General features: G+C 36.3%; 1 protein-coding gene across 9 annotated transcripts in view; it reads left to right on the top strand.

Annotated features, from left to right (window-relative positions):
• Pcdh15 (protocadherin related 15) overlaps positions 1-12029 on the top strand; it is a 1398279-nt gene that overhangs the window by 972904 nt on the left and 413346 nt on the right. For all 9 annotated transcript variants that reach the window (XM_037199986.1, XM_037199987.1, XM_037199980.1 and 6 more), the window contains 2 exons: positions 264-424; positions 11715-11870. In XM_037199986.1, the coding sequence (XP_037055881.1) occupies positions 264-424; positions 11715-11870 (317 nt within the window). The remainder of the gene's footprint in view (positions 1-263; positions 425-11714; positions 11871-12029) is intronic.

Below are 12029 nucleotides of genomic sequence, written 5' to 3'. Positions count from 1 at the left end.
TAAAGAGAAACATGGTGGTACAAGTATCTGAAACTCTGCCCCCTGCCTGCATCGTCTCCAAACACCATTGACAAATTGCATAATGAAGATAGATATTTATGGCTTTGGGGGCCAAGAAAAATAACTTGGTGATGCTTAGTACAGTATTGAATGTGCTCTGCCTTGGCAGAAATGTGTGAGGCAGCTGGGTTTAAAAGCATAGCTCTTGCTAAAGAATGCTTTTGAGTAAAGCCTGGTTAAAAATAGCTGTGTTTGGTTTGCAGGTACAATTCTGGTGGACAACATGTTGATTAAGGGGACTGCTGGAGGACCAGACCCCACCATAGAGCTCTCTTTAAAGGACAACGTGGACTACTGGGTGTTGTTGGACCCTGTTAAACAGATGCTTTTCCTGAACAGTACCGGAAGAGTTCTGGATAGAGACGTCAGTGACTTTATTTTTTTTTTCTCTGTCCCTGTGCTGTAGCTTTAGTATAATTTAAATGTCCATATGCACTATCTATATGGTATTAAATTTTAGCCATATAATTAGATTTTGTTTACTAGACATAGCAACAAAAGGAAATGCAACTCCTTGGAATAAGAATGAGAAAGGAAGGAGGCATCTGTGTCTGAGGGAATCATTTTAATACTCAAGAATTTTGTCCTAGTTCTGAACAAAAGAACGCACTACAACGAATAAAGAGATGATGACTTTGGCCCAGGAGGGCTATCACATAGAACCCCATTTTTCCCCAACAATGTGAAAGTGAGGGTGCTATTTGGCTTATGGCTGGGGAGGTAGAAGTTGGTGTGTGCCATCTTATTTAGCTGCTAGCAGTTAGAGTTGGAAGGAGGAAGCTGAGCGTCATGTTTATAAGGCTGGTCAAAACCACAGGTAAACCAGAGTCCTGGCAGCATCCTTATTCAGTCATTATCAGGCAATGTGGCAGAAGCATTTCATAAAGAATAGCTGAACTGCCAAAGTTGTTCAATCTATCAGTTCTAGAGAGGTTGACAAAGTATGGAAAGGATTGGTGTCCTATCTCAACCACAAGGATCCCTACCTTTCGTGGGGACAAAGAAGTGAGGGGAGTGCACTGGGCTCTGGGAAAACTGAAGCAGTGCAGAGAAGTGTTCATACCTCAGAGTGCAAAACCCAGACCTCAGAGGCTGCAGCGCTAAAGCAGAGCTGTTGGGCATTGCTGTGTGGCCACATCCCAGCAGGAGAGTGAGTACATGACCCCTTCATCCTACATGGATCCCACACACAGTCTATAATGGCTCTCTCTACTTGACTTTTACTCTGTTCACTATTTCCCTTAGGATATTTGGCTCTTGGAATCACCCCCTCACCTGCAGCATTGCTTTTAGGGCTGCATTTATCACAGTGGAAGTCTTTCTGTCTACAGTCTTCCTACACACCCACCTGTACTGTGTCATTCACAAACCGCTGTTGACAGGCCGTGAAATAAGTCATGGCTTCCTTTCCACTCCTAGACATAAACTGATATGTGTCTCTATGGAATTTTCAAACTCCCCCAGCATTCTTTATCTCTCCCTCCTCCCTCTTCCCCAGTTAAACTCCCTCCCCATTTTCTTCCTTTCCCTCTTCACAACACCTGATTCCTACTATATTCCCTGCATGTCCCAGAGTTCCTTTTCCTCTCTCCCCCATGCTCTTTCTTCTTTCCTGACTTCTGCAATGACTTCATGTTATAGAGATGCACATCTAAAGATTCAGAGCTAACATCCAAACATAAGAGAGAACATTCAGTCTTTGTCTTTTGGGGTCTAGGCTACTTTACTGTATAATATTCTCTAGTTCCATCTATTTACCTGCAATTTTCATGCTTTAATTTTCTTTACAACTTGTATATGTACCAGTTTCATTATCCACTCATCAGTCAAAGGCATCTGCAATTTTCATTTTTCTAACCTTTGCGAATGAAGCAAGTATCTCTGCACTAAGATGTTGAGGCCAAGAAGGGGTGTAGATGGATCATGCCATAGATCTATCTTTAGCTTATTGAGAACCCCTCAACACACACACACACACACACACACACACACACACACACACACACACACACACTGGTTTCTGTTAATAGCTGGACCAGTTTGCAATCCCACCAACAGTGAATGAAGACTCTCCTTTCCCTGTACATGCATATGCATTTATTGTGAGTTGTTTTGTTGATCTGAGACATTTTCACTGGCATAAGATGAAATTGCAATTAGTGTGTGTTTCCCTAATTGCTAAAGATGTTGAAACTCTTTCAGATATGCCTCAGCAATATCTATGTCTTCTTGTTAGAATTATCTGTTGATATCTGTAGCCCATTTTTTAGTTGGGCTACTTGTTCTCTTGATTTTTTTTATAGATACTAATCTTCCATCAGATGAACAGTTGTAATCTATGGGTTCTTCTTTGGTTGATTGATTTTTAATTTTATTTCTCTTTTTATAAATGACATTATTTGTCAAATTGTGTCCTTATTTCCTGAAAGAAAAATGGAGTACTATACAGAAAGTCCTTTTCTACCTTCCTATACCTTCTAGGGTATTGCATATATTTTCTTCTAGAAGTTTTAGCATTGCAAGTTTCACACTGGGATCTTTGATTCACTTGAAGGTGATTTTTGTGTCAGTGAATGATATGGGTCTAATTTTGTTCTTCTGCATGTGAACATCCAATTTTCCCAGCACAATCTGGTTGAAGATGCTGTCTTTCCTACAGTGTGTATTTTTGGCATCTCTGTGAAACATGAGATGGCCGTAGTTAAGGGAACTCCTGTTTTGGTCTTCCATTCACTCTGTCCCACTGTTTTACTTTCCTATTTTTGTGATGGTACCATGTTGTGTTTACCACTATAACTTTGGAATGTAGCTGTCATCTGGTGTGGCAATCACTCTAGTATCATTCTTTTTGTCCAGGATTGCTACAGTTCTCTGGGGCCTTTTGATCTTCCATATAAATTCTCATATATTTTTCCTATTTCCTTGAAGAATGGTGTGTGTATTAATTTTGATTGCATTGAATCTTTAAATTTATTTTGGTAGGAAGATTATTTTACAACATTCTACCAACCCATGAGCATTAGCAGTCCTTCTTGTGTCTTCCCCAATCTCTGTCTTCAGAGACTTTAAACTTTTTATCATAAAGGCCTTTTACCTCATTGGTTATATTTATTCATAGATATTTTTTGAAGCTGTTGTTAGATGAAAGTGTTCTCATGAACTCTTTTTCTCAGAATATTCGTTACTGATATATTAAAAAGTCTACAGATTTTTATAAGTTGATGTTGTATCTTGACACTTTGCTAAAATTCTTAATTATCTTTAGAAGTTTTATGGTAGAACTTTTGGGATTTCATCCCTAATATCATAATCTGCAAATAAGGTGAGGTAACTGAGATTCAGCAAAGACTCATGCATGTGATGACATGGCTTCTCTCTCGGCCTGGAGGGTGGTTGGTTGGTGAGGGATTATGGTCTTCTGTCAAACAATGCAAGAAATCATATGGCTATGACTCCCACAAGGGTCTGAAGTGGCAGTGGGCGGTGAAGGTCTTGGGTCAGATTAACTAGTGGCTATTCTTAACAATATTCCTTGTTAAAATTTTCCACTAAAAATGTGGAATAAGTATTTGAACATGGTTTGAGTGCCTGTTTATCACATCGAGATTACACTTATTATGATGCTGCCCAGTATATGTGTATATACATACACATATAATATATTACATTTTAATTAATTTAGAATGCATCCCTATTCAAAATGTAAATACTGACAAAGCACACACTATTATAAATGAGTGAATTATTATGAATGAAAACTGAACTACACTTTCTTGTTAAACATGGAGTATTTGCCAGAAATATAATTCTTGGAGTTGGTACCAAATAATTTGGTTCATTCTTTTTATGAATATAAATTCATAATAATATGAATTATGAATGATATGAGCCATAATAAAAGATATGAATGCTTTTCACAGCCAGGCCAAGCTGACAATCATGTCTGAGCCTAAAAACAACTGCCAAGTTCCATGCTACAATCATTGACTTTGCATTCGTTCGAATTATTAATGAAAAAAATGCCACAGAAATGTCTTAGTGGAGATGATTCTCCTGTATTTTAGACATGCCATGATACTTTCCTATGATTTTTAAAAAAAAGTCAATATTTTGGCTCTATGTATTCTTTACTCTCTTCCCCACAGGTCTGGTTCTTTTGTGCATTTGTATTGAGGCTACATTTCTGTCTTTCATGCATTATTTTAGTTTTTGATGTTCATGCCTCCCAGTTCCACAGTAACAGTTTTCCTTGCTTTCCTTGTGTGTTTAGGATGACTTTAAACATTCACATTTGTGGATTCTAGTGCGATATTTCAATATGTATATACAATTTATAACATCAAATCCAAGTAATAAGCCATGGTTGATTTTCCATCTCCTCTCATTACTGTGTGTGAAGCCTTTAAGTTTACTATTCTGTTATGTAGAAAATAAGCAATAGCTTACTGTGGAATATCACACACACACATGCATGCACACACACACACACACACACACACACACACACACACACATACACACACACACACACACACACAAACTCTTAGGAAGAACACCTAATGTTACTTCTGTCTGTCTAACTTGTGGTCCTGTACACCAGTCTCCTGTTGCCAGCCCCACCACCATCCTTCCCAATCACTATCATAAATTCCAGCCTACTGCATCTAGAACATTTATATCTGAGAGAACACCAGTACTTTTCTTCCCCTATCTAGCTTTATTTCATTTACCATAAAGTCTTTTAAGTCGTTTGGTTTTGCTATATGATAGAGTATCATTTCCTTAAATGTCTAAGGAAGTTTCTAATATGTGTATGTACCACATTTTCTATCTACTATTTTGTGCTAGGCACCTAAGGTGATTCTACAGTCTAAATACTGAGTGTATTCAGCAGCAGGCATAGACACAGGGTTTTCTTTGATATGCTGAGGTCATTTTTCCTTTGATATATACCCGGAAGTGGGATAGCTGTGCCTTGCAGTAGATCCACACTTTTCTCACGTTTGTGTTATATCTGCATCCTCAACAAAAGTGTATGAGCATCCCTCCTCAATTCTCAGTAGCACATGCTACCTTTTGTGCTCTTCATAACAGACATCCTAGCCAAGGAGAGATGATGTTTCATTAGTGAGGCTTTGACTTGCATTTCCATGACAACTAAACAATGAAATTCATCACTTTTTTAAAACTTCTTTGGTCATTTAAATTTTCTTCTGAGATGTGTCTATTCACAATTTTTGCATATTTCTGGTTGAGTTCTTTGGACTTTTTTCACTTTGAATCTTTCAAATTCCTCATATATTCTGGTATTAACATTTTGGGTGACTATTTGGCAATTTCTCCATTCTATTAATATATGACAACTTGGATCACCCTGTTGGTTTTCTTCTTTGCTATACTGAAGCTTCTGGTTTTAATATATTCTATCCCCATTTGTCAAACTTTGCTTTTGTTTCCTCTGCTTTGGAGAACATTATCATTAAGAATAAACAGTCACCGTATCAATGCCTTCAAGGTCAATGTTAAACCTCTTGTTCTAGCAGTTTGTTTTAGAAGTTGTGTCTTTAGACCTTTGATTCATTTTGAGTATTTTTATAAATTTGAGAGAAAGAGTTGAGGTTTCCATCTTCTATAATGAATGCCCAGTTCATAAGCTGACTGTATTTATTTTATTTCAAATTATTGATATAAAGACCAACGAAATAGTCATTTATCTGAATGAACTATAACAAAAAAGAGAGGTGAGGTCATGCCAAATATGCTTCTTCAGTTATACTTGCTTCTTAAACCACCGATAATAGGAATCTTTTCTAGAGATAGACATCCAAGCCAAGTTATCTGCCCTCTGCTTGCTGAGACTATGAATGATCCCATATTTGTATAATCATGGTTATGTAGAGCAAAAGCAAATTTAAATGTAAATAAAAATATTTATAAGTTAAAAGTTTTCAAATAGGCTAATTATTTTAATAAACATTTCATAGGAAAATAAAAAATATAAAAATTGCCAAGCTCCAAATATTTGAATTTGATTATAAAACATTTGTAAGAGATTGAATGAATACAAACTCTGACAATTTTCAAACATTGATTTGACTATCATTTTTTCCTCTATTTTCCTTTGTGTTCAGTTCAGTTATTGCTTCCGAGGCCAGAAAAATTATAAAATCACAAGTGTGGTAAAAATCAAGTGTATATAATAAGAGACTTAAGAATCTTTGAAATACCAACTTATTATCTCATAAAACCAGTATTCCTTAATCACTATAAATCATGAAATGATCACTGTTGCTATATAATCAACAATTAGATTAATAAAAGAAATCTGGATCTCCTCCAATCACATTATATGTATCTTGAAACTCATTGCAAAGATTGGAAGCGCTTGGTCAGTGACAGTGATGACCTAAGAGAACCCAACACCTTCAGTTCTCTGAACTTCAGAGTTGCACAAGGGGTTTTATCTGTTCTGCCAGGGTCACTCTTCATTTGCTAGCTGTGATGAGTGGCCTGGTCGCCAATTGCATCTGTAACTACATCCATCAGCATCACTCCTTTGTCACTCTTCCTTTCTCCCATTTGGAGCCCAGGACAATCTCACTGTTCTCTCAACCATCATCTTAGATAGATGCTAAAGTTGATTAAAAATCTTTCAAAGTCTTCGAGAATTTCATATTTGTATACACTTTATCTTGAACATATACACTCTCCAATTTTTTTGCTTTTTGTTTATTTATTTATTTATTTATTTATTTATTTATTTATATCCCAATTAAAGTTTCTTCTCTGTCTTCTCCTCCCAGTCCCTCCCCGTCCTCCTCTCCTCTCCATCCACTCTTCCTCTGTTTCTCTTCAGAAAATTAAAACACGAATTGCTAAATGGTCTTTTAATAAAAACCCAGAGGTAGAATATTGGAGTGAATATTGAAAGATCAGAACGACAAAGGAACAAGCCACCTCCTACCTCTAGGACTCCTTAACCCGCAAAGCTTTCCTCAGCCGAAAGACTCTAGTTCCTATCTCCTCGGGCCTTATATACCTTTCTTTGCCCACTGTATCACTTCCTTTTTAATGCTGGCATTAAAGGCATGTGACTTCCCAAGCAAAAGCATGAGATCTCAAGCTCTGCAATTAAAGGTGTGTGCCACCACTGCCTGGCTCTGTTTCTCTCCTAGACTGAGAATCTCCTGTAGTCCAGGGTGGCTTTGAACTCACAGAGATCTAAATGGATCTCTGCCTCCTTGATGCTAGGATTAAATGTGTATGCCACCACTGCCTGGCTTCTGTTTAATCTAGTGATTTGTTCTGTCCTCTGATCTTCAGGCAAGCTTTATTTGATACACAATGTATCACCACAGAAAAAGGCAGACCTTTCATGGATATCAGCTAGTCATTTCTACTCCCTCCTCTCAACTCCCTCTACATTTTTCCCCTTCATGTCTCCATCTCAAATTCCTGTCTTGTTTTTTATTTTACTGCCATGTTTGTGATGATAGGGATGAATTCCCACCAAGAAACAAGCCACAGATCCATAAATGGTATGTAAATACAAACCAGATACTGGTATATAATGACTTATCCTATACTCCATAATCTTCACCAGTCTGTTTTATCTTCATTGTGACTATTTATACCTCTTTGATATAAATTTTACAGAATTATTCTTAGTATCCAAGGATTAGGTCACATTAATTTCAACCAACCTAGAACTTCCCATATAACAAATACTATTAAAAACTGTGAAATATCTATTAATTTTATGTTTTTCCAATTGGTATTTTGTTCTTTAATTATCTCCTATAAATATACCATTATTTATTAAGTTTAATTTTTGAATGAGTAGACAGCACTAGGCACCTATTCCTCTGTTTCTTCATTTGCAAATCAATTTCAGGGATGAACTATATATCTCAGTGGTAGACTGCTTGCCTACCATATGTATGGCCTTGAGTTCAAGCCTCAGAAATGTGAAATATATATTTCATGAACACCTTTTCACCTCTTCCCTTTTTAAATGTAAAATACTAATAATTCTTCATTCTACTGAAGTAGTTAGTAGATCTATAGGCAGAAGGAAGGGGACATGACAAAACCATCCATTCCTGTAAGAATTTGACACATTTATTCTCTGAAATATAAGATCAAATCTTACAGGCTTTCGAAAAAACATTTTCATTTAAACAATAAAACTTCAAATCACTAATCTTCAGGAAATAGGTTTCTAAAAATATTAAATTCTCCTTATACCATAGAGGAGTGTTATAATCTATAGTGTTGACATCAGTGACTTATTTTACATAATTTGCCTTTACATGCTATATTAAGTGATTCATTTTCCATATTTTTACATGCAAAATCCCTACACACTTCAGAATATTTCTTCTTCACCTCATGCTCCCAATATTACTTTCCAAAGATAAACTTCATAAATTGGTGATTTATATCATTCACTCTACACAAATTCACAGATATATAGACATACAGGTATGATTTTGAAATACTACATTGGGACTTCATTTTAAATTGTAGGTGTATATGAATGTGCTTATTTTAAACATATAAACAATACAACTTATGAGTTGCATGTTTCTTTGTTTCATAAATAGAACAAGTAAAGAGAATTCAAGATGAAAGATTATCCAAGAATTACCATGGCTGGCTTTTGCCAGTGGCTGTGAAAGCTCAACCACAATTCCCCCAACACTTCTGTAAGCATTACAGAGTCTCTAAAATCTCTGACACTTCCATACGCATTACAGAGTCCCTCAACTCTGATTAATCAACTCAGTGAGACTATACTTGATGTATTTATGACTTTTCTGTACAGGAGAATAGAATTTATTCCAATACAAAATTACACTGTGCCTTAAATACTAGCCGTAGGGAACTCTTCACTTCAGTGTAATCCGTAGTGGTTGGAATTTATTGCCTACTAAGTTCATCCATGCCACTAAGCATTGCATGGGGAGCCGAAGCTGAGAATGACAGAAATTCCAGGTGACTTGTTTATATCTAATTGACAGGGACTTAGCTGGACCAAAAGGGAGATCCTCATACATTACATTTAAATCCCTTTGGAAGCCCGTGACCTTTCTGTTTCAGAGCTACTGTCCCATGTTAAACTGCAGGTGGAGATAGGTGGTTTCATATGTCTTTCTTGAAATATTAAGAAGAGAATAACTTCAGATGAATATAACTCACATGATTGTCTTCCAACAGTTTGCCAAGGATAGCAGTCGGCATGCTTACTCTGTTTTTATTTTTACAATTAAAATGAACAGCATCTTTTTTTACTAGCCTATTAAAGCAACTATTTTAACACTGGCAGTAAAGACACAGGGGTTGTTTATTTAATTCTTTCTGAAATCTTCTTCTATGATTCAGTCCTTTAAAATAAAATAAATAAAATTCAGTCCGTTAGCTGAAGCTTGAAAGTTTTCAGGATGAGTTTGCTGGTGGACTACTCTGTTGCATTTGATGATGTTTTATTAAGAGGCCCTCTTATAAAACTATTTAGATTGGCAAATTTTTGTCTTATCTAACCTCTGAAAGTTACCAAATTTTCTCCAAATGCACTTGCTTTATTTCCTGTTTACCTGTAAAAATGGTATTGGCTATCTTAAGTTCTTATGCTTCTGATATTAGTAATGAGCATAGGCTTTACATTAGTGGTCCAGCCTCCACTTTCAGTGTTGACATGTGAGAGTAACTCTTAGCTATCAGTCTTTCTTTCATCAGTGTGTTCTCATATTAATGTCTGTAGTCACTTATTCTATGTAGGTGATGTTTAATTATACAAATTTGGGGACTTACATGTGTTATTGCAAAACTGCAACATTATTTTTTTGTGAATTATTACGATGACTTTGTCCTCAGTTGTGGTATTTAGTCATTGTTCCCATGATTTTTGTGTCACTTGGAATTTCCAGAAACATGACTTCACTGTCTTCACTGATGTCAGTTTGACATCACAACATGGAATAGTGTCACAGCTCATGTAAAGATCTTTACTTGTATTTTAAGGAGGCCACCACTTACCAAGTCTGTTCTCTTTGTCTTTGTTGCTCATGAAATTCCCTTCTGATTAAATAACATTTTGCTGCAGTTTAAACATATTTACTACAGCATTCTTCTGATCTCCACATGTGGCATGTAGTTATTTACATGACACTTCCCTCAGTCCCAGGGATCATTAACCTGCCACTTGATTGGTTTAACCTAAATATTAAGTAGCTTATCATATAATCTAAAATTATTAGTTCATATTGTATAGATTCCATATATTTTATTTTCATGGATAGATTCAACATATTAATTTTGATTGACACAGATATGCTCATACTATGGAGTCAATATTGTTTTAGTTCATATACAATGGTAGTGATCTACTTAGGACATAGTCAGACGTGGGCACATAGTCAAGAGTGGGGAGGAGGCTGGTCAGTGAAACCAACACTGCTGATGGACAGAGAAAGATGTTCCAGGGATCTACAGCACACGGCAAATGGATGAATAATAAATAGGTCATTATGTACTTCTAAAACAGGACAAAACATAATGTTGAATGTACCATAAATACATGATAAAGGTTTAAGGTGATGGGAAGTCACTGTGTTGTGAATGGAAGATAGTTTACATCCGGTAAGTGTTTGTCATAAGTTCCCAGTAGTGGGTAATCCTGAATGATTACCCATTAACATTGTTGGATTCCCACTCTCAGAGTTGAGCAGGTAAGCACTAGAGATATGTTAAACTTTCCTAGGTCGTTCAGACTGTATTTCTGGAAACAGGGTGAGAAATGAGGTGGTTTGACCCTGATGGCATTTACTCATCTGTACCAGGCACAGGTCGGCTGCTAGATAGAGGGATGTTACTAGTATACTACAATAGTAACCCATGATTTGAGGGGGCTTACAGTCTCATCAAGGCACACAGATTGAAACAAACATCTGAAGTACAGAATACATAAAGTTGTGGGTAAGAAGTATAGTAAACAAAAATTAATAGTAGAAGTTGGAAAGATGTGGCATGGTGGAGACAGGATATATAAGATAGGAAGGCTCCCTGAGGGTTATTTAGACAAAATAATGTTTAGAGGGAAAGTTTGATGAGCCTGGTGATGATAAAAGTGGTGTATATAGAAGAGATGAAAGATAGACAATGTATATGTGTTTATGTGTGCAGTTTGAATCTGGTTGGCTTGTGTGTTGATCTTCTTTCTCTTATTAATTTTATCATTAGTAAACATCTATCCTCATAAACAATAAATGAACAAAATTATGTAATGCCTCTCATCCTCAGAAGTTCATTGATACTTTGTTAAAAAAATAAAGTTAATGTCATTACTCCTTCAGACTTTATAAAGAAAAAAAATTGTTCCAGAAAATCTCAGTATTGATTCTGTGGTTTTATTAATCAGGAAAATACTATGATCCTAATAGTACTTGAAACCTTATATGTTTAGATGTGGAATTAAACAACGAAATAACCATCATTATCTTCTCTTTTAAAGCAGTCCAATACTGTCTTATTTCCTAGTTTATCATAGTGCAAAGAGAAAAAGTAATTGAACTGGCAATGTGTGGTCAAGTGTGTTGACGGTGCTCAGACCCTGACCAAAACTGTGTTTAAAAAGATGTCATTTCTCCCTGCAGCCACCCATGAACATCCACTCCATTGTGGTGCAAGTCCAGTGTGTCAACAAGAAGGTGGGCACAGTGATCTATCACGAAGTGCGCATTGTAGTGCGGGACAGGAACGACAACTCACCCACATTCAAGCATGAAAGCTACTATGCCACCGTGAATGAGGTCCGTGCCCTTGTGTTGATGTGTGTGGTTAGCTTCTATTGTAAAATGTGTGATTCCACTATAATCGTGACCACTGGATCCTAGAAGTAATAGAAATGCACTGTAAGAACTAAGACTTAGAAAAAAAAAATGAACTCTGATAACTTAAAATCGCATTCC

Source organism: Peromyscus leucopus, chromosome 16_21, assembly GCF_004664715.2.
Source record: "Peromyscus leucopus breed LL Stock chromosome 16_21, UCI_PerLeu_2.1, whole genome shotgun sequence".
In the NCBI taxonomy this organism is placed as follows: Eukaryota; Metazoa; Chordata; class Mammalia; order Rodentia; family Cricetidae; genus Peromyscus; species Peromyscus leucopus.
Note: the sequence above shows the minus strand (reverse complement) of the source record. Positions and strands in the feature narration are given on the sequence as shown.